Source organism: Takifugu flavidus, chromosome 4 (assembly GCF_003711565.1).
Source record: "Takifugu flavidus isolate HTHZ2018 chromosome 4, ASM371156v2, whole genome shotgun sequence".
NCBI classification, from domain to species: domain Eukaryota; kingdom Metazoa; phylum Chordata; class Actinopteri; order Tetraodontiformes; family Tetraodontidae; genus Takifugu; species Takifugu flavidus.
Window position 1 is genome coordinate 8,595,092 of NC_079523.1, and position 23,463 is coordinate 8,618,554.

General features: G+C 46.8%; 1 protein-coding gene across 5 annotated transcripts in view; it reads left to right on the forward strand.

The window, feature by feature from the left end:
* Positions 1–23,463, forward strand: part of kaznb (kazrin, periplakin interacting protein b) — a 66,695-nt gene that overhangs the window by 36,995 nt on the left and 6,237 nt on the right. For 3 of the 5 annotated variants that reach the window (XM_057030025.1, XM_057030024.1, XM_057030027.1), the window contains exons 5-10: positions 10,478–10,585; positions 19,864–20,055; positions 21,717–21,853; positions 21,928–22,098; positions 22,396–22,576; positions 22,749–22,882. In XM_057030025.1, the coding sequence (XP_056886005.1) occupies positions 10,478–10,585; positions 19,864–20,055; positions 21,717–21,853; positions 21,928–22,098; positions 22,396–22,576; positions 22,749–22,882 (923 nt within the window). Of the gene's footprint in view, positions 1–10,477; positions 10,586–12,658; positions 12,938–15,460; positions 15,536–19,863; positions 20,056–21,716; positions 21,854–21,927; positions 22,099–22,395; positions 22,577–22,748; positions 22,883–23,463 lie in introns of those variants that run through there. The other 2 variants (XM_057030028.1, XM_057030026.1) reach the window with 2 other exon arrangements.

A 23,463-nucleotide genomic window follows, 5' to 3' on the forward strand; every position in this document is an offset into this window, starting at 1 on the left:
TCCGTACTGTCATGCTGCTACCCCCTCATACTGGTTTACTTCCCCGTTCCCTGGCCAGGATCCGATCTGATTAATCTGATTAAATGCCTCTTTCCATGCTGGCAGTGTCTGATCACAGCTGTTTGTGGATGGAACAGCTGCGGAGACGCTGGATGGAGCTTGTGCCTCATGCTAATGCTAATAGAGACATGAAGTCCCTCCTAAAGGTGGTGTCTGCTGGTGAGATGTCACCTGATTAACCATCATCTGAACACGCAGACAAGGATGCAGACTGTGGAACCTTGTCCTCTGCTCAGAGACCTGATGATGTGCAGTATACTGATAAAGCAAATGCTGAGCAGTTATCAGCTTTTGAAAGGGGGTTTCTGAATGATGTATATGTGTTACGTCTCCCCTAAATTCTGATAATAACATAAGGTAGTGTGGGGAATAAAAAAGAAAAGCAATCTTCTTGCTGCTGCCGTAATACGAGAAAGCAATACAGGCAACATTTTGAGATAATTGTTGGATCATCAGAGCTCTCACTCTCACGGGAAAACAGAGTCATTTAAAACAAACACGATGGAGCTGAAAAATAGAGCTTGGAGGGTGATCCAGGTCTGGATCAGGTGAATGCCGGACCTGGTGCGTCTGCTCAGGTGTCCAAACTGAGAGTATGACATGAGCTGTAAACCCACAGAGGTGAGGTACGCTCCACGATGCCGCTTTTATTGAAGGTGAAGCAAGAACTTAATTGGGCCGATATGATAAACCCTTTGAGTGATGCAGCTGCTGGACCAGCCTCAGCGCTTTTGACTGTGCGAATGCCATACGGATGTGGTGAAGTTGGTGTTGTTAGGGCAACGGTATCAAAAGAGGACGGGGCTGGTGTTGGTACAGAGCAGCTGAAAGCATAAACTGTGGAGTAAACCCACCAAGGGCAGACAGGATACAGATCTCAGTACGTTTCCCAACTGCTCACGATAAAATGTTCCATGTATTCAGGCCAGCGGTGATAATGCTGCCTGTTTCGTACTTTACTTTACAAATACGGATGCAGTCGCTCTTGAAGGATTATATAAAGGTTGACTTGGGTCTTAGATGCGCCTCTGTGAGGTATTAGCTATCTAATATAGTCTACTTTTACTGTCTGATTACACAGCCGGAGGCTCAAGAGCCAAGCTTATAAATGGCTCAGCCAGCAGTCCTCAGTGCCTCTGGCCTCTGGAATGTCCCATCTGCCAAACTGGGGTTGTTGGTAAGGTTGGACGGGTAAGAAATACTGTATCAGGGTAGGAATAATATGAGGGTATGGCGTCAGCCCCCGTGGTAATCTGTGTCCCATCCCTCATCTGGGAATCTCAGAATAGTAAGTGGGTGCTGCAGCATCAGCAGGAAAAGTAAGAATCCATAGGAGGAAGAACGGGTGCGAGTTTTCCTTCACATTCAGGGTTGAGATGGTGTTCCGCTCCATCTGTGGAGCCCAGTGTGGTATGAAGGTAAAGCAGGAATACATTAGTCGGGGTCATCACGGTCAGAATTATTCAGCAGCGATCCCTCACTGCCCCCCGAGCTGCATAAACTCTTGGAATAAGGAGACGTGCTTCCATATGTTCAGGAACATATTTCACATTAATCAGATTTATGTCCTGAGGTCTGTTCACACGTCAGGAAACAGGAAGTGGATCAGTGTAAATCATTCCGCCCGATACAAACCCTTAAATGAGGGGTCTCCTCAGACTGCATTTTATGACTTTATTGACTTTCTGTGGACACAACAGGCTCTTAATAAAGTAATCAGGGAATTAGCCTAGTCTACCTTGTCACTTCTGTCTAGGGTGCTGCACTAATTAGCTCATGAAATCTGTTTGTGTCTTTTTTATTACGGTGCCATTTCCTGACGTCTCTATGAGGCCTAAATTAGCCGGTTTAGCTGGAGTCCTGCTGCACCAACAGCAGCCTGCTGCTCTGACATTTCTGGGCCAGAAGCAGGTGGGGAGATGAAGGATGGTAATTTAACAAAGGCCAACCACCTACTGACTCTATTTCAAAGGACATGGCTGCTGAAGCTTGAGGAGAACCAGCTTTATCTTTTATTTAGATGACTCTCCTTCATATGCTGTTTGATGTAGTGCTGTTTTCTTTACAGCAGTTGTAACTAAGAAATTAGGCTTATACATATATTTTAATACATAAGTGGGGTTTATAGAAAGACAAATTAATGCCTCATTCTGTGTTGAAGAGTGTTTGTTCTCAGTCAGTCATGTAGAAACTTGTGATGAGTGTTTTTTCCCCATTTGTAAGGCCCGTAATTAACTGTGTTATTTCTATGGTCCATCGAATTTAGTCAATAATTAGCAGGTATTCAGACACGTGCCTGATTGTTAATGCTGCTCGTTCTGCAGACTCCTGACTGGAGTCAGGGATGATTTACTGGGGGGGGCATAGGGGAGGTTTATTCACCTGCAAAATTTCTTTATATTAACTTCGGTGTGATGAAAGCCTCTGGACACACATTTCTCCTGCAGAGTCTTGATTTTTATTAATTAAGATGCATAACAGGCGGTGTATCAACGCTGCCTCACTTGTGCCTCTTCCCAAGCTCACGCACTAACCTCACGCTCACGCACGTGAGCCGCCGGGCACGGCCATATTCACACGACTACATCACTCTCCCAACATATGCAACACCTGACCTTTGCACCCATTCGCAATTTTCTTTTTGATACTCGAAGAACTACTAGAAGGATGAACTAACTAAGCACCAAATGATGAAGAAAGGAGAGTTTCACCTCTGACCTTTTGTGTACCCTCAGGTACCTTTAGTCTAAACTTGCCTCAGCAGCTGGAAATATGTTGAGATTTGCATTTACACTGCGCATGCACGAGCATGTGCGCTGTTTCCTGCTTTGATCGTTATTCTGGGCTAAAGGTTAAATGTTTGATTTAGTCTCCACAGATAAAGGTCACATCAGCTTGTGTGCCGTTCTAATTAGCATTATTGCATAATTACAGGCAAAATTAACAGTTTTAATGCAATTTTTCAAAAGCTAAAACATCCTACTTCTAATTCTTTTCACCTTATCTTGATAAAACGTTCAAGAAGACACTTTCTTCTACCCAAACCAACATCTCTAAACATAAATACTTTCAACCCGTGGTAAAGCTGCACCGAGCCATAAAACTCCGTTTCATATTTTTCAGTGAGATATGAGGAAGACTATTTCAAGTTCAGGCATGTTTTCCAGTCGGTGAATTCTAAAGTAATCTTCTGCTTCACGCTAGAGTAAGCATCCCTTTCCCCCAGACGAGTCTGGCACTGTAACACTCCTGGTAAATTGATCTCCTGTGTTGCGGCAGCCGCAGACTCCTTCACAGAGGAGAAAAAGAGAAATTGTTATTGTTTCAGGCTTCCTGTCAGAGTGTCACGGGAGGATCCTCCGCAGAAATACGGCGCCAACAGGAAACAAAATGGTGCCTGAAGATTTTAAACGGGCTGCTCTGTGATTAACAGTTGGGAGAGAGAAGGAGGCAGCTGATGGATGTTGACTAACCCCTCTGATGGTGCAGCGGTGGTTTCAGTGAGCAGCTAGTATCATGATAATGGCAAATGAATCTTTGAAACACAATAAAACCCTCTCTGCTCGCTCTGTTCGACAGCGTTTAAGCCCTTTCGGCTTCCTGTGGTGCGGGTGCAGAGGACCTTTCTGCTGTTATTACTGCGCTTCTTCTCCCGGGGAGAAGCCTCGGAGGATGGAGTGAGCAGCGATCAGTGACGCAGAACCAACCGGAGGAAGGCGATGAGGGGGCATTAAGGCTGGCGGGGAGGGGGGGACGGAGAAGGAAATTCACCGCAGGAGTTATAACGCAGGAGCTGCGGAGGAATCTTAATCATCACGAGGGAAGGGATCCTGGGAGAGAACGAAGTGGATGAGTTGAGGGATTTGGGGGTTTGAAACTTTTAAAAGAGGTTTACTGATTAAGGAGGATGCAGGGAAGGATTGTCTCCACGGCTGAAGTGAGGCGTGCACGCAGGACGGACAGAGAAGGAGCACCCGCGTCAGCAGGCTCAGCTCCTCCAGCTAATGAGCTGACATCAATCACTCCGCAGCTAGTGGCCATTGGGCTGCACTTCCCATATCGAGCCTCACACACACAAGGTCAACGTCTGGACCTGCAGCAGTGGGGTCTGGACAGCTGCCCACTCAGCCAGCAGGGAAACAACGTGAGGTCGGAAAGTGCAGAGACGATAACCCGCCACACTTATCTCAGACGTTGTTTTGTTTTTTTTAATTTGGAACTGTCAGAAGACTTCCAGCCGCTTGCATCAGACCGCTGCGCTGATGGATGCGGGGGAGCTGAAGTCAGGTTTTCATCATCAGACGGGAGCTGTAGCTTCAGTTGGGATATAAAAGTTTCACAAAGTCTTCGGTCTATTCACTGTTTTGCTTCTCTCAGACGGCTTTTTTCCTCCTGAAATTCCGCCACAGGTGGTTTCATTTTCCAGGATTATTTCATGAACGATAAAACCTGACCTGACACGAGCTTTTTGATGGTATCTGCTCCGGACGTGGTCTGTATATCTAATAATAAAAATCTCCAAGCTCCATATCGTTGGTGAGATCCAGTTTGCGGCGTGAATCAGGAAACATTGCAGCCAAGGAAAACTTCAAGAGCGGAGATGCAAATGAGCTTCTACTGGCTGGGTAATTACAGGACCATGGAGGCTAAAACACTGACAGAGAGAACATAATGATTGGATTATAAATGAGAGTCCTCAGTAATTAACTTGCCTCGCTCCTGCTGTCTGATACAGTGAGGAAACAGTGAAGATATTAGTTGTTCTGAGTGGGGCTCACTGCGGAGAGGAGAGCCTATTCAGGTTCTCTTATAGCTCTAAGTTATTGCAAGAGAGCGCCATTGACCTTGAAGCCTTTATATATTGAAACGCCACCTTGGAGTCGAATTCAGGACACAGAAAACCGACCGGGTCCATTTTTTAAGGGCTCTTTCTTTAAAATCCTGCACCACTGAGCAGTTCTCTGTTATATATGTTTTTCTCCACCCTCATTTATCCTCGTCATTAATCGACACTCTCCATAGTGGACACCTTTTCTCTTACTATTGACGACAGCTTTGCCTTCCCCTCAGGTTAAGACTTGGTCTCGTCCTCGACAGCAGTCTCTCTTTCCAATCCCACATCAATAGCATCATCCGATGCCCTCCCTTCGTAGCATCACCTGCCTCTGACCCCCCCTCCCTCCATCCACCACATCACCCCAGTTGTACAACAGCCCCACTGGCTCCCCGTCAAGTTCTGCACTGACATCAAAATCTGTTAACATTCAAAGACACTGGCAACCTCATCGCTCCATGCCTGACTGACCTCCTTCATCTTGCCACTCACCCCCCAGGCCCTTAGGTCCTACCTAACAGTCCACACAAGTTACGCCTGACGTATCCTAGATAAAACGGGCGTCACAGATCGGGGTACTTGGGAGCGACTGATGATGTTTCACAAGCACGCAAGTGCAGACAAAGACTTTCCAGGCACTCAAGTGAGGAGCTAATCTGTGTGTGTGTCTGCACCACTTTCAAATATGATAATAAAGAATCAAAGAGGAGAATGTCAGATCTTCAGTCAACGAGTCTGATGTATTCGCGCACATGTGAGTCATCCAACGCTCCAGGTAATGAACTCATCCAGGTTATGCGTCAGTTATTTGGGATATGATAAATCATCGGCCCTCGGGGGTAAACATAATTACAATCACAAACAACTCTCACAGGAGCAAATCGTTATGGGAACGGTTGCTAAATTCCACTAGCAGAGGAAGCTAAATACTTCTGTCAGGCTGAGGTGGATCTCTCCCTCTCCTGACATACAAAACCAAAAACCCCTGTATGTCTGCCAGTTGGACAACTGTTGTAGCATAAAATAAATAAATATTAAGCTCTGAGACAAAAGAACTTTTGTTTTTTCCATATAATTGCGGGTGCCAGGAGCATAGCGTGGCTCTTGTTTGTGTTTCTGTGGCAATTAGCTACTGTCAGATGACAGAAGCAGCAACTCCAGCAGACAATTGTTGTGTTCGACAGAATCAAACAGAACAGAAGCATTTGGTTTGAGATCTGGACCAGTTGCAGATGGCTCACTCCAAACACACGATGTTTAATGGCGAGGCCAAAGGCGTCACTGCATGGAGCCGGGGATGCTGCAGAGAGCAGGTCTGGGATGCTGTAAATTCCTGTGAGGAGGATTCTGCTCCCAACCACAGATGCTTGTCTCTAAGCCCCAGCGAGCATCCTTCAGTCAGAATGTGCAACATCACAGTGCACACGGCTACAGCACATAGCAACCGTGCCGACAGGATATGTGTGCACTAATGTGCGATTCATTTTGATGAGGAAGAGGGTCCCCTGGAGGACGGGCTCCGCTCTCCCCCTGGAACCCTCCTAGATTTAATTATCCACATGTTGTGCAGTGTTTCTCTCCTCATGAAGTCACTCCTTCTTTGCTCCTGAAGACTGCTGCGAAGCCGCTATTAGTATAGCTAAGGGCAGTAACGTCCAACCGCTCCAGCCCAGAGTCCTGATCCTGGTCCAGATTGGTGCTTTTGACGAAAGCCCAAATCAGACAACGTAAACTCCAACAGCAGCTGGAATTTTTTACTTTGGAGAAAGCTGCTACACTCACATGTGACATTCCTTAGTCATTTTGAAAGATCATCGGTCACCAGCATCCTCCCCATTTAAAATATTATGGCAACAATTCTGTGAGGAACATGTGCTGTGTAATTTTTGCATATTGCGTCTCTTTTATGGTCTGTCTGCGAAAAAGAAAACACATGCAGGGGACGTTTGAGACTCGACCTGAAGGTGGAGGTCGGTCTGAAGCCCTGCTCAGGCCTTCACTGTCTGCAGCTCATCCTTCAAGGTTACAGAAACCTGCATTATCATCTGGATCTTACCCATTAAACCTTTCTCACTGTGGTCTTTACTGAAGAGTGTCAGCATGAAAGATGATGTCACACCTATAGTTGCTTATTTTGTGGCCGCTCTTTCTGTCCTGCAGTGCAGGGAGAAGAGGAACAAATAGCTTCCATCCCCTTTAACAAGAAGTCCTAACAAACAAATAATTAGTGAATGTTTAAGTCCTCAAATGTCCTTTTTATAGATGTGCCTTGCTCTACAGACACAGTCCTCCTTGGAAAGCAAAGAGGCATCGCCAAACTGACACACTTGGCTGGCTCAGATATCTCCCGTGGCATTATTATGGCCTGCTGGAGTAATCTGAGCAATAATGAACTTCTGTTAGCTAATCCGCACAGCAGGTTCCACAAATACTACTCCAAAAACCTGCAGCCTTCATAAATAACGCAGCAATAATTCACAAATAATCGACTTTTTAGACTCTATCCTCTGTCGTCTTCTTAAAGTCAGGTAAGAAAAACGTAACCCTGACCAGAACCCCGGCCATTTATTTTCCTCCCACAGTTTCTCCCCTGTGATGTAATCTATGGGTCCCTGAAGGGCCCTTTTCTCCCGTGCAGGTTTTCTCTGGGCAGAATGGCGTTGCAGTCTTAATGGCTGCACGTGGGCCATGGATCACAGCAGCCTTGAAGCAGCCTTTCAGGCCTAATGCTGCAGGGGCTCCAGGAGTATTGATGCATTGTGTTATGTGTGATTATAAACACAGATTAATAGACGGTGCAATTTCAGCGGAGGGCAGAGAATGATGTCGGATCTGGGACGTGTTTCTGCAGGGGCTTTGGCTCCAGGTTTGGGTTTCGCCACCAGAGACGTGACAGCGTGACCTTCCATTTACAGCGCATATAGTTTCATTTTCAGCCTGTCCCCAGGGATGAATTTGCCCTCTTTTTTCTTGTAGAGTGCTGGCCACATTTAATCCAGGTTCCTGCAAAATAGTGTGTTTATGGGAGCAACTTCTTCTGTGTTTTAGCTGGAGAGCTGCGATGAGGGAGGTTTCATTACCACATTCATTTCATTTGCTTCACATTAAGTTCATGTGCTGTGGGAGAGACACGTTTGATTTAACTCATTCCACATGTTTGCGCCCGATAATGATGAAATGTGTGACCCCTGACGACACCAAAGTCACGTTGCCTCCTTTCACCAGAGGTTGTTTTCTGGACTGGACTTGTGAGGAATCCTGTCAGGAAGCCGTGGAATGGATAGTGCCGTGACTCTTCTGACTTTTGTGTGTCTGCAGCTCTGTAATAGATGGCTAAACACGTAATCTTGTCACACCAAACGGGAACAATTAGAGTAGAATAAAGAGCGTTGTTGGCTTCTTCTAAGCTTTTAATTTTGGGATTATAACACCAACAAGCATTCAGTTCTTGTCAGCTTTTTTCACTTTTGGGATTATAACGTGCTCCCAACAATGTATCTCTAATCCGCTCTGTCATCTCCGCTCAGCACAAAACAAGAAACTGATCCCGCAGCTTTGAATTAGCTGTAATTAAGATCAACCTTTATTAACAAAAACCTCCCTTTTTAAGATCTTAACTTCTCCATTTCTCTCCCTCTCCTGCTTTTTTCTTATTAAATAAAGTCTTCAGAAAATTATGAAGTACCAAAAAGTAATGACAGGTCGATCCTCTTTGGTTTCTTTTTCTGGGGGGGGGATTTCTGGACTTTTTACAGACTTTTAATACAGTTTTTTGTTTTGATTTGTTTTGATTTGTCTGATCTTCAAACAGCCTGGTGGAAGTGTTTCTGCTGTCATGAGCTCTCAGCACATCGTCTCTAATCAGCACCTTATGATGCTGTCAGGCTCTTAGATTTACTCACATAATTAAACGTTCCACTCCATTCTACACGAGCACTGCAGTTTTGGTGCTGTTTAATGGGGATGTTGGTGCAACTTCAATTTGTAAAAGTGAAAACAGGCTTATTATACAGGCCTCCAATCAGCTCTGAGGATTTTCATCATGCGTGAATTCCTCTTTTATTTCCTGCACTTATTTCCACCATCACCTTAATGAGAATCGTTGTTTTAATTTGGACCTCAGTCCACGAGCCCCTCAAACCTGTCGTTCTACTGTCGACCCAGAGATTCTGGGTTCAAGGGGCATTTCAGGACGTCAGACGTAACATTTAGAATCAGACAATATCATATTGCAAAATAGTAATTAGCGTTATAGCAAAGCTCTACTTGCATTTATTACGATCACTGTTAGCTCTGAACTTAGTTCACCGACGACCTCGTCACATCTCTTGCCAATATCTCCAGCAGAGGAGGCAAATATGCATCTCATTTATGAGGTGATGTTCCTAGAGCTCATCCACATCTCATAACTGCAACAGTGCAGCAACGGCTCACTTATTTCCTCTTGAAACACAAATGAATCCTGTTTCTTAGAACTGGAGGTCATTCAAACCAATAACAAGTCGATCTGGCCGAGGGGTGTTCAAACACCAAAGGTTTATGGGTACTATTCATGCTAAAGCATCCACATAAATGGTATTTAATTACATAAATTACCGGTAACACTTATAATTAACATAATCAGAGATGATGGATCCAGATGCACCTCAGATGTGCGATATTCTGAAAACCCTGGCTGACATGTTTCAGTCCATTTATTGGATTTCTTGGGAGTACATATGTACCGAGTGACATAAGACTGAAACCTCCTGTTGTTTTCAAAACCTGTTTGTCTTGCTAAACATGGTGACACCTACAGTCTTAGCATGGGCTGCCCCAATGTTGAAGCCAACTGACCGGTAAAATAGGCTACAGGCTGCCATCATGCTTCATTTATGCCCCATGTTTGTTTTCTTTTTCACATCATGATTAACATTTGCGCTGTTGTTATCTGACAAAGCCTCTCATATTATGCTGTTTACATGGTCACATGAATAACCTGATAACTCCCGAAAATCAGATTTTCGCGGTCACACTGTTGGAAATCAGTAAGCGGCTTCAGCGTCCAATCACCAATTAATAGATGGAGGAAAAGGTCGACTTAACGACACCTGGACAGTTGTTGACAGGTCAGCCGGATGGAGAGAGGAGGGAGGAGAAGGTTGCTGAGCCTGAAAGAGACCGTGTTGGCACTTAATTGAAACAGTGGAATATGCAGATGAGGATTGGACCTGAAGGTGAGAGACTGTGCAGATGCTGTCACTCATGCAGTGACTCTCAGATGGATGTGATTCACGCTGTTTGGTGGCTGTGACCAGCTAGAACACATGTAAAATATGCAGACACACCTCTAAGGGAGGCACATTCCCGCCTGTATCTGGCACAGACTTAATAGCTGTTAAGGAATGAATAACATCTGTTGAATCACTTTCAGATGGACAGCGGAAGAGTTTTTTAAACCATTGAATTTATAGAGACATTTTTAAATATATTGTAATCCTGCAAGGAAAAAACCTGCAGAACCATTGTGTTTTAGCATGAAGTCAGGCTGATTCCAACAATCGTCTTTACTGAGAGGATGTTCTGCTGCTGTCTCCCCTGCAGACGCTCCAGTGCGCCACAGACAGAAGACCATGGTGACGGACATGTGCTACCCGGCCCAGATATCCAGCCTGATGGACTTTGGCACCCCGGACTGTTCGCTGGGAAAAGGTAGAGAGATCTGTAGTGTTGCCGTGGTGACAGCGGGACGTATGAGCATCGATACACGCTGGCGGTTAAAAGACACCAAGCGGCGAGCCCTGCCGAGCGCACGGCACCAGAACGGAGGTCAAGAGCATGAGAACAAGCAGCTAACAGCGCTAAGTTGCTTAACTGGAGGACCACGGAGTTCAATCGTGGCGGGTGAACTGCTTGTTTTGCCTCCCAGAAGTGGGTTTTCTTGGCGGCTCATTTATGTGGAGCTCATTGTCGGGAACTTTTGAACGCGTTGCGTTGAATTAAGGCCAGATATTTCCTATTTTCACCGACATTCAGTTAGGAAACCAAAGGCAAGCGTGTGGGGAGGCAGCTGCTAAATCCCACACTGAGAAACATCACCACATTTCTACAGACGCGATCAATATCCAAACTAGACAAGATTATTGAGCACAAACTGGACGGTTTCCTCTGGTCTGTTTACACGCCCACACGTTGCCTTGCCGCGAGCACGCCTGGTGCGCCACATTTTGGCCGAGTCAGGCGTCCTGCCGGAGCTTCTCTTCTCCTCTTAATGCTGTTTTGATGACCATTCATGATTTAATTCAAAGATTTCTCCATTTCTGCCGGAGTGTGCTGCCATAAATCACAGCTGGCCATTACTGTTATAATGCAATAAAGAGCAGCTGTAAAGTGTGAAATGTCACTAGTTATTTTGGTCCTCAGCTCAGGCAAATTGCTTCTTATCCCAACAAATTAGGCGGTCCGAAATAATAATGATGCAAAAGAAAAAATCAATTATTCTCTCCACAACATGCTGCTTTTCTCATTGCTCCCTCACTGATACCACATATTTTCTAACAGTTCTTCACTTCACGTCTCCCCATCAGCGGTGGCCTTTTTTCCCCAGCCGTCGTCCTCCTGACACTTTTTTCTCTGGAGTCCCTCTAATATTTAAATGCTGCTCTGTCCCTGCTCCCTGGTAACTCTCCATCCCAGCAGAGATATTGCTGACTGACAGGTGGAACCCTGTGCAGCTGAGAGACCAAAGAGGACGGACAAGAGTCACTGAGGGCGGAGGAGAATTCTTAATGCAAATGACGTGGGAATACAGAGGGTGAGGTCCTGCAAGAATAACACACTGGAAAATACCAACCGGACCAATTATGCCTGTCTGTCTATATTAGGAACAGAGAGTTTGACTCTTTCTCCATCACTCGGATGAATAAGCCATTGATTCTCCAAGTATCAGCCGTGATGGATCTGATGCCTCCTGTGACAGCTGTTGAGACCAAACACTTTCAAATCTGAAGCAGCTGTAACAGAATCAGCCTCTGGCAGGTTGATAAAATGTGCAAACGTTACTGAGAAACAAACATCAAGCTTGCATTTGTAAATAAGGACGACCACCGAGTTTCTTGAGGGCTCATGTCTTTATTGGGGGGGCATTTTATCAAAACGGTCGGAACTTAGCAAGTAAAATAAACTTCTCTCTGACTTCCTCGCGCTTCAGGGCTTCAGGCCCTGCAGGGCAAAAGTGGACCATCCTCAACATTTACACCATAAATTCCTGTAAGGTTGCATCGTCGTCGCCCCGAGTCAGCGCCGGGCCACGCCGATCCCTCAGAGGGGGAAAAGATAACAGGGTCCTTTCGAATAAACCGGCCAGTGTAGAGCCGAACCAGTTCCGATACACGCCTCAACTTTATCACCCCGGCGCAGTTGTGATCCACTCTCGGTGCATTTGCATTTCCCCTCAGGGCATCTTTATGCAGTTGTCAAATTACTGACTTCCAAAATTCACATTCCAGAAATGAGACAGAAACCCGCCCAGATTACTAAGTCGGCGTGGCCGTGGCAGCACTTTGTGTTCAGTTTCACTGCTGTCTGCCGTCTCCCAGCCATCAGGTGGAGTCAGAGCTCCACTCGCTCACCTGTGGTGCAGTCTGGCTTCCCCTCCCCCTTCACCTATTTATGCACTCAGTCTGGGTAGGGCGGGGGGACATGAAACCAAGGAGGGGGCTGTGGGATGAGAGGCTGTGTCGCTAAACAGGTACACAGAAATTTAAAAGAAAGAGAAACAGGGAGGCAGAAAGACTGCGCTCTCTGCTGAGCACTTCCTGCTAACCTGTGTGGGCGGGGCCTCTGACGGCAGGGCGGAGCTCTTCCCTGGCTGCTGCTGCTTTGTTGTAATTGTTTGAATGGCGAGCGCTGTGTGCATGTGTGTGTATGTGTGTGTGTGTAGCTGCTTGTGTGTCTGTTGGTTTCACCTGCTATGAGTGCTCACACCACAGTTGACAGTGGAGCCCGTCGGAGCTGTCGCCCTGGAGGACATGAGGTCCGAGAAGGAGGAAAAGGGAAGAAGTGGTGAGTGACAGAGATCGGAAGATTAGACAGCTGCGGCTTGTGCGTGCTGGAGGTGCAAAGGTCTGAGAAGTGAAGGGTGTGTGTGTGGGTGTGTGTGAGTGTGTGTCTGTGTTCTCGCTATGATTGTATTAGAAGAATCTGAGCTAAGGTACCATTTCTATCACCACAGTTGCAGCAATCAGTAAACTACATCTGCCCGGTTTCATTTTTAAGTGCTTTAATCATCAAACATTCTGTCCAACAGAATAAATGTTTTGATTCTGTTGGTGGGTGACAGATTAACCAGCTGTCCGCCTCCAAAATGCCAGCAGAAGTATTTTCACCCCAGGTCTTGTGTTACACAAAACTGTTTTCTGAACCATGAACTCGTAACGTTCATGCTGTGATTCTGACATTTCCAACCCGTTTAATGGAGTAAATATGCGACTGAGGCGTCCACATTTGCTGGTGATTGTGACTTAAATCATTGTTGTACTGGGACACAGACTAAATGCTGACTCATGACATGTAGAGTGTCAGAATATTAAACGAGGGGCTCTTGTGTTTGGATGAAACCTGTCTTCGATGTGACGATGCACTGTGACAGAAAGTCTCGATGTGTGCATGATGGCGTGCACACGCCTCTCCACGTGTGTTCCCGCGGCTCCTGGGTGACCACAGCTGACGCTGAATCCTCTGTGTTTGGCGTGCCTGCTGCAGAGGCTGCTGTGCCCTGAGGTCAGTGCTCCAAATCGTAGGAGATAATGAGTTGACGGATAGAAAGGCGGCAGACAGATGGTCCCGTCACCGCCGGGCAGGGCGGTGCGGCACATCTCTGCCGCCCTGGCCGGGCTTCTTTCCGTAATGTCTCCTTGGTGTACCACTCGGAGGTAATCAAGAACCGGCACGGCTCTGGCCGCCTGCACAGGTGTGACTGAGAGGATTATTATCATCACTATATTAACACGGTTTGTTCTTCCGAGTTCAACTCTGAACGCGTTCCGCAGCATCACGCCGGGCTCTCGACGCAGCGTGCGCCCCCCGGAAAAGAGTGTGTGTGTGAAATGCAGCCCTCCGCAGAGCCGATCCTGCTGTTTCTGTCCCATAACTCATTCAAAACAGTTATATAAAATGGCCCTTGGCTTTTTGTTCCCCCTCAATTTATGCATGTGGAGCAGCATCATGGGGTCCTTCATCATGAGGGCTGCTCCTTTGTGAAGTTTGGAGAGTTTCAGGCTCTCTGTTCAACTGCTCTCTACTCTGTGAGACGGCTTTTGCACATTTTGTGAAAAGCCAGTTTGTTCCCTATAACTTTTTAGGTGACTGACATTTTAAGAAGGGTCCATTATTTTCTTTTGTCAGGGATATTTTTGGAAAGCTGCTGGTCTGGCAATAGTGCTCTGAGCAGTTAATGTGTTTTTAAGTTGACATAATGTTCCACTGGATCTGTTTTAATTAAAGAAAGACTTTATTAAACTACACAGCAAAAACAGCGCTGTGTGATTAGATGAACACAGTTTCTGGTGTGAAATTGGAAAAAAATCAGAAAATGACGAGAGATCATCAAAGTTGGACTTACTTGATCTGGAAAGCATCTGATGGGGTTGCTTCTTCAAAATTCAATAATAATAATCATAATCATAATAATAAAGCTTCTGCTGCACCCAAATTAACAAGGGTCTTGTATTTGTCTCCTAATGTCAGGCTACGCAGCAGTTAGCTGCTAATTTGGCGTATCAATCATATCAGTGAATTTTTACTCCTCCTTTATACTCTGTCTTTAGATTTAGGACAGTTTTTTTTTTGTATTTGATTAAATCCCAGAAACTTTTTGCACCGCCGGGAGTCCTCGCACCCTCCCGAACGCATCAGAGTTTACAGCGAGGCAGTTCAGGTACGCAAGGTTTAGAGTTCTGGAATGTTGGAACGCTACCAGTACTTGAGTGTAACAGCTCAGACATGTCGCTGAAAGGAGGGGATTACCCTTTTCAAAGGCAAGCCTTGGTTTGATGGAGCGAATTAAAACCGTGTAAATATGGCGCTACACGTAGAATAAACACAGTCATTTTCTCGGATTTGATCAGATGAGTCAAGGCTTTGGCTCACCTGTGTCACATTCAGATGAAGATCCAACCAGGTTTGACTGGCAAGATTTTGCCAAACAGGGATGCCAACAAGTCTTAGAGATCTCTCCAGTAAATAGCCACATCCCTGACCCTGCTGTAACGTCCTCAGCGTCGGGCCAGATCTGCATTTCACAGAGGTGTGAATCACTTACAGCGAACTGCACTTGATGCTAACCTCAGTAATGAAAAACAAAAGGCAGCTAATGAATGAAAGCTGGTCCCAGTAGGTGCACGCAAACATGTCCAGACACGCAGAATTACACACCCACGTTATCTTATCTTAAGTCAAGATGCAGCCTTTTCACATCTGGGTCTATATAAAACTGCGTCTGCTCCTGCAGCCTATAGAGGCCTACAAATGGAAAATAATGATGCTAAATATGTTTTTTTGTTTTTTTTTCTGTGTTTATCGCTGCAGCCTGCCTCTGCCACCCACACCTCCCCAACCTCCCAGTGAATGGGGAGCCAGCAGGGAGCTGCCAACAGAACGAATGTGTGTTTTCCAGAAGCCTTTGAGCCTCCGTCTTCCTTTCTTTCTTTTCCCCTTCTTTCACTCTTGATGTCAGATTTCAGCACGCCGCTGATTTGATGCCATTTTTCCCAAGTATTTGGGCTGTCGGTTTTGTCCCGGGTTACAAACAGCGTGATCCAAATTCTCGGCAGGGCGCGACTCCAAACGGCTTTTTTTAGTATTATTATTTAGAAGTCTAACTTAAGTTTCACCAAACGCAGAGGGCTTTAGTCATTTCTATATTTCGCGGCGTCCTGATTTCGCAGCCAAACCCACGAGCACGTCGCCAGCTTTGCCCTGCAGATGTTAAAGCAGCCGGGTCAGTCCTCACCGTGCTCATAAGGTGCGAAACACACTCAACGCCTGCATCTTGAAAGATTGTGTGTGTTTCTCTCTCACCTCCTCACATCCCCTCACATATGCTGGGATTATCGCACTCCATCAAATTTGAGCTATTTCGGTTTAATCAAGAGCTAAAAAGAGGCTGGCTTTGTCTCCCTAAGTAATACCAACTGATCTTTACACTGTAATTAGTGTCGGCCAGAGCTCAGCCGCCATATGCTGCCCTCACACACTCATTCCTAAACCATCTCGGGTGCATCCAGCAGCATCAGTGGATGCTTCCAAAATCTGCCCTCGCAGCTGTTTAGATAATGTGGCGTGTATGAACCCAAGCGCTTCTTTGCCTCCACAAAACACATCGATTTCTTTGAGTCGGGATGGTAACGAGGTGCGTAACAGCCGTGTGAAGGAGTGATCAGGGCGTGCGGGGGAGGAGGGAGATTCAGGTGTCAGTCAGGTGACCCTGCGGGTGATCTGCTGGACACGGTGTCAGTTGGCTGCAGCTTTCCGCGGATCCGTTCCGCCGGCTCGTTTCCCCTCAGGCGTGCGAACAGTTTGAGTCAACACAAAAAACTGCAATGCAGCTTGACGCTTAGGCAACGTTTACCTTTGCAGGCGAAGCAGGACGCCCGGTCGAACGCCGCAATTTGATCTGAAGCCGCTCCGTCGCCCATCAGCACGCGTCGGAAGCAGTTTTAGCGTTGTGCCGCAGCATTTGTTTATTTGTTGTCGCGTCGTTTAAAGGAAAAACTACGCATGATGTTTACTGACTTAATGAGGTGCGCCATTTAACCGTGACGTCCCGGCGATTCTGTGCACGGCTACATGGATGTCCCAACACATACTGTAGACGCACACATGTACACACACTGTCAAATATTGAAAATATTGAAATACTGATATTACCCGTGTGGTAGCTAAAGTTGTCGGACCAGCCCGAGCAGACCCCACAGCCCGACCTCAGCTCACACCCGCCAGGCAGCACTTAACGTAAATACACACCTGAAATGTAATCTAGAAGTACTGATGTAAGCATCTTATTTAAATATTTAACTCCGGTAATATGACACAATACACTCGTACAGACCCCTGTGCACGTTGGAGCTAGATGACACTGCATAGATCAAAAAAATAATAATAACAGAGACAGAGAATATAGGCTTTTGTTCAATTATTTAAAAATTGACACTACTAGCTGGTTCTAACAGGTGAATGAAGGTGTGAGGAAGCCATTAAGCTCTGAAAATAGAGCTCATCATGAGTCCAGAATGCAGTATCCCCATCACGTCTGCCTCCAAACGCAGTGTGTGCTTTAATAACTGTTTTCCTTCGTGTGTGTTGACTTTGTGTGCAATCAGAGTTGCATCAGTCCGCATGCCTGGGAGATTAGAGGAGAAGGAACGGCAGCGTTACCACCTCTGGCACCGACTCTGACAGGAAGAGCTGAGCAGCACCGCGGCGCTCAAACTCAAACTGAGGTGACGCGTCAGAGGGGCCGTGGTGGAAATAGCGACAACGCCTCAGCTGATTGTCATCGTATTTGGACTTCAAATGGTCACAGCAGCCCATGTTTATCATTCTGATTTGCAAAAACATGGAAACGACCAGTGGCTGGCGCCTGTCTAAAGACAAAGAGCTTTAATAAACACAAACAGGGTTTAAACGATTGGAAAAATAGAGAAAAGGGAATGTATTTAATCAGGGGATGGGCCAGTAGGAGCCAGAACACAAACTAACCAGAAGTATAAAATCTCGTTTAATGAAATGCAGCCTCTTTTCCCACAAGAAAAGAGGTAAAACTGGATTTGGCTCTTTTTGAGGGGGGTTGTTTTTACATGAAGAAATCCCCCAGTCAAGTATTTTAACAACCTATTATCCTCTTACTCAAACCACATTGGTTAAAATATTCAAAAATATTCAGGCTTTTTAGCAGTAATTCTTTTTACCATTGCAAACTCAACATATTTATATATTCATATATATATATTTATTATTTTTTTAAATTCAAAGGGGGAAGTTTAATATAGGGCTGTTTAATGTAGAGATCCACTCGAGACCCATACTAATTTTTCTATCCAATTTGCCGATTCAGTTTGGAAGAATAAAGTATTCCAGCACAGTTGATGTAAGGATGCTTATGTGAGTCCACTTTAACCCTGGATGTCGTTCAGCAGCCTTGGATCATTATGTCCAGCCTCCACTTGTATAGCCTCCACCCTTATAATCTCAATAATGATGTAACAACTGTTCGCTGCATGTGTGTGTGTGTGTGTGTGTGTGTGTGTGTGTGTGTGTGTTTGTGAGGGAAACATGATGGCCTGGTTCTGGCTGGGTTTGAAGGACACTCTAATGGAACTTGATAATTGAACAGACCAGGGCTGGTGAGGCGGATTAAGCGTGTGCTTCTCAGAAGAGTTTACGATTGACAACCCCCCACGAATACATAATGGACACCTTTTGAACGTATGACAATTTTCTAAACGTTTGACTATAACCTGAATTTAATCAGGTGCATTTTTTGAGTGATGCCAGTTTTTTTTTTTGTATAAAATAAGAAAATTACCAGAACCCTAACATAGACCGACGCCCTCTTCCCAGGAACACGGGTCCCTTTTCCCATTAAAATCTGTATTTTTTGCGGCAGTCCCTGCACCAGATTCGATATCGTCGTACTGGTGTGTGAGGTTGCTGTCAGCTCATTAGTCACAGAGCTGGAGGCCCAGGAATAAATTGGATATAAAATAAAAAATAATGTGATCCGTCAACGCGACACAAAGTGCGTCCAACAAGGGACGCTTACTGTGTTCTAAACGCAGGACAATTCCGATTTTCAAGGGATGTGTGGCAATCTCAGATGAGCTCACCAGAGAGCCACATTGGGGTCAGACTGGGGGGGGGGGGGGGGCAGACTGTGGCTCTGGAGATCAGAGAGGCCACACTGTGGCAGCACAGACATCACAGATGCACTCTGGCATCTCAGTGGTCTTTAAAGAATCATTCTGAGACTAAATGTTCACACGTGTGTGTCTAGATCTCAAGCGCTAACAGCTAACTGCTAAGTGGAGTTTAACCAAAATGGCTTCAAAAAGCAAATATTTCTGTCCAGAAAGGAGGGGGGGGGGGGGGGGTAGCTCATATTCCTGCACAGCTGGAGGAGAGTCTGCAGGTAAACAGTGGAATGTTCTCTGAGGAGATACACAGGCTTTGGTCACATGCAACACTGAGCCGCTCGGTGGGACGGAGGATAGACGTTGTCGTTTATCAGAGCTGCAGCAGCAGCACCTTCTCTCTCCTGCCACTCGCTCGCTCGCTCACACACACAGACACGCACACAGTATAGTTGCACTAGAATCTTGAAGCATGGAATGAGATGTCGTGCAGACGTGTCACAGCCTGGCTTTATTAACACTTAATAACAACATGTTTAGGAAGCTTAAAGTGTCTAGATTTGGGATATTTCGAGAAACATAAGCATGAGTGTGTCAAAGTGTCACCTCCCTCCCTCACGAAGTCCTGTGGGTCCCCAGACCACGTTTATTTTTTCTGATATGGAGGCATGCGGAGGTTTCTCGCCGCTGAATTAAGAATGTCTCCTCGGGGGGCTCTCGGCAGATATTGTAGCGCGTCAGAACTTCTGAGCTGCTCGTGGATGACATTAGTCCCATTGGGCCCTTGTGTAACGGGCCTTCCGCTACGCTGTTCTACACGCGTACGTCCTCGCCTCGTCTCAGCTCACCTCTGCATGTTCCCTGTCTTTGTTTGTCTGATGGCTCCAGACTCTTGTGGTGAACTTGAATTCTCGGCTCTCCTCGAACACACCCGAGCACCTTTGCTCCAGATACCCTGCTGCTTTTTTTCCTCCAGTTACCTGAACCGCTCGCTTTTTCCTCTCGGCCTCCTTATGTAACGTGTCCATTCTTTCGGTTCCCTCTCTGCATGTTCTGAATTCCACGCACTTTCTCTTTCAGTCTTGCTGCATGAGGAGGTGGCCCAGCTTCAGGAGGAGGTCCACCTGCTCAGGCAGATGAAGGACATGCTGAGCAAGGACCTGGAGGAGTCCCGGGGAGGCTGTTCCGCCGATCTGCTCTCGGCCACGGAACTCCGCGTGCAGCTGGGAGAAAAGGAGCAGGAACTGGACCGGGCCAAGGAGGCGTTACAAGGTCAGGAGCCAGCACGGGTCACGTGATCGCCCTCCTTCTCTGTGAGAGGCACAGTAATGGAGCGAAAAGGGCACGTTTGTCTTTCAAAAGCCTCCTCCTCTGGCGGATATTTGACTTTGAGACACACGTGGGGATAATACAGAACAGTTATGATCATTTTTATTATCAACAGTAAAGAACAGTGAGTGCGCTGCTGCGACCCGGCGCTCGAGAAGATCACGTCTCATCGTCAATGAGATTCACTCGAAGGACGGCTCAAAAACAAAAAAAAAGTCAATTCATCCTTAGATCGTTTCAGATAACCTCATCCTTTTTAGAATCCACCAGACGTGCAGCACGTGAGCGAAATACAGGATTTTTGCAGGAATATTTGAGGCCAAGAACATATCTAGACGAGAACGGCTCATCTGCTAAATGTTGTCAAAGCCGACCTTCTCCAATGACCTCAGAAGCCGGTGTGTCTGTGTGTGTGTGTGTGTGTGTGTGTGTGTGTGTGTGTGTGTGTGTGTGTGTGTGTGTGTGTGTGTGTGTGTGTGTGTGTGTGTGTGTGTGTGTGTGGTGTGTGTGTGTGTGTGTGTGTGTGTATTCACACCGAGGCTGTGCCATGGGTTCTCTTTGGATGCCAGACTCATCAGCTCCTATATACACAACAAACACACACACAGACACACACATGCAGAGAATAATGATACACCATTGTTTCATTGTGTAACTCTGTGTATGGACCTGACAGCGAGTCCTTACACGTCCACAGAGCAGCTCCAGGAACAGTTAAAAAAATACTGAAGGCAAGAAGACGTCTCCAGAGGGACGCGGTCCAGGGTGTCAGTTGTGTTTGATCCCCCCCCCTCCCCCCCAAAGAAGGGCTTAGCTGCACCACAAAGCTTGATGCAGTGAGGATGTGAAATAATGATCTATTAGAGGGTCTATCTGTGACCACTGTGATTTGTTCACAAGTCTCTAGTGGACCTGCAGCAGGGGGCCCGTGTGTCCTTACTGAACGGGTGTGGCCCCCGCCTGAGCTCAAGAGCCTCCGTCAGCAGCACATGCTGATGCAGATCAGAACGCCGTCGTGTTGCATTTGATTGTTTTTATTTCTCGGAGGAGAAGAAATCAGGGAAAAGCAAAAGAGCTTCTGAGAGGCAACGGGCTTTAAAAAACAACAGGTTTGTTAATTATTCATAGAATAAAAAGCAAAAAGGTGGTGGTGAACTGAGCAAAGCGGCTTTGATTGCTTCACACAGCTTCCCTCTCCGCTCTCAGTCATGGTTGTGTAACTGTCGTAAAACAGGTTTGAAGCGCGCATGTAAAATATGAAGGGGCCGACGGAAGGAATGCTGATGAACGCCGGTGACAAGTTTCAGCCTTTGCCTCCCTGTCGGGTCTCTGAGGAGAGAGACTGCCGCACTGTGCTCACATCAGGGCTGAAACGCCCTCACACGCCAACGGCATGGGCTCCACCTTTAAATCCCTGACACCTTATCCTTATCAGTTCACATCACCATTGTTAAATTCTCATTAAGAGAAGGAATAGCGCCGCCCAGCGGCTGATTCCTGGAACTTGTAATGGATTTTAGCCACAGAGTTCAGTGTTAAAAAGCCCTGTGTGTGTTGTGTGTGTGGTGTGTGTGTGTGTGTGTGTGTGTGTGTGTGTGTTGCAGCTATGAAAGCAGACCGCAAGCGCCTTAAAGTGGAGAAAACTGACCTGGCCAGTCAGATGCAGCAGCTGTACACGACGCTGGAGAGCAGAGAGGAGCAACTGCGGGAGTTCATACGCAACTACGACCAGCACCGAAAGGTAAAATCAACCCAGGCCCACGAACGCGTCCGTGTGCCGATGGCTCAGCTGAGCGTGCGTCGTGTGTTCTTCAGGAGAGCGAGGATGCGGTGAAAGCACTGGCAAAGGAGAAGGACATGCTGGAGAGGGAGAAGTGGGACCTGAGGAGGCAGACCAAAGAAGCCACAGAGCAAGTCAACATCCTGCGAGCTCAGATGGACATGAAGGAGAACCGGGTCAAAGAGCTGGAGGCCGAGCTCACCATGGTGAGAGGCCGCAATAAACCCCACATGGGGGGTGTTTACAATGTTGCTGTTGAGCTTTCAGGTCAAATCCAGGCCTGTTTATGTGCTCCTGAAGGATGCAGCTGTCTGTGTGCGACAGATGCTCTCAACCAGCAGCATCACAGATCAGGTGTCACTGTATATTCACATAAACAGGGAATCAACGTCCGTTTGTAGGAGTTTGCTTTCATGAACGGGGGTCTGCCCAATAACCCTCAGTCATGGGGTTATTTTGAAGGCCTCATTTTGGTGTGATAATGCCCTTTTTCATGTTTCCAGGCCAAGCAGTCTCTGGCCACTCTGACTAAAGATGTACCAAAGCGCCACTCGGTGGCCGTGCCCATGGAGCCGGTGGTGAACGGCAGTCAGGAGTGGGTGATGCAAGCTGACCTGCCGCTCACCGCCGCCATCCGCCAGAGTCAGCAGACGTTGTACCACGGACACACAACAGACAGACAGGGTAGGTGACCATACGCGTCCGAGCCACCTCTCAGTGTCCAGGCTGCTTGGTGTGGCTTTGAACGACTAACAGGGGGCTTCCAACGGTTTCTCATGCTAACTGTGGGCATTTCTCAACATGTGTGGATATTCGTGTGTGTTGGTGTGTGTGTGTGTGTGTGTGTGACATCCAGCTGTGGTCAGGATAAGCCCTTGTCACTCTCGCCAGCCCTCCGTCATCTCCGACGCCTCGGCCGCCGATGGGGACCGCTCTTCGACGCCTAGCGACATCAACTCACCTCGTCACCGGACCCACTCCCTCTGCAATGTAAGAGCTGCCTGGCCCCCCGGACCAAGTAATCACGCCTCCACACTTTCCCATGAGTAGCTCCCCGTGTGCCCGTTTCCTTCTGTCTGCGTCTACGTCTCCCTCCTGGCTGCTCTCTTGCTCGGTGATGGTTGTGATGTTCATTTTGTGTGAAAGCAGGCCAACATTTTTGGAAGCGATGCTCAATTGCTGCTGTGCTCAGAGGTAGAGACGAAGATATTAGGCCGAAACTGCAAACCTGGCACTGCTAAAATAACCCAAAAACACTTTGGGTTGCATTTTAGACTTAATACAAAGTAAGTTCACAAGATGTTTGTGGCACAATGGCGTCATCTCTCCAATTAACTCCAATAAATAGGGAGACATTTTCTTCCATTCTGCATGTCTCCAACCAGCGTGTAAAATTGCTGTTTCAGGGTTTTGTTTTTTACATAAACGGCCCATATTTGCAGGCCAGGTGGCCACTGGTTTCAAATGCCAACAGAACCGTTTCTCACCAAACTTCTCATCAAACTCTGAGTCACAACGTGCGACAGCATGACTCTCAAAAATGTCAACCTGCTGCTTTAATAAAATGACAA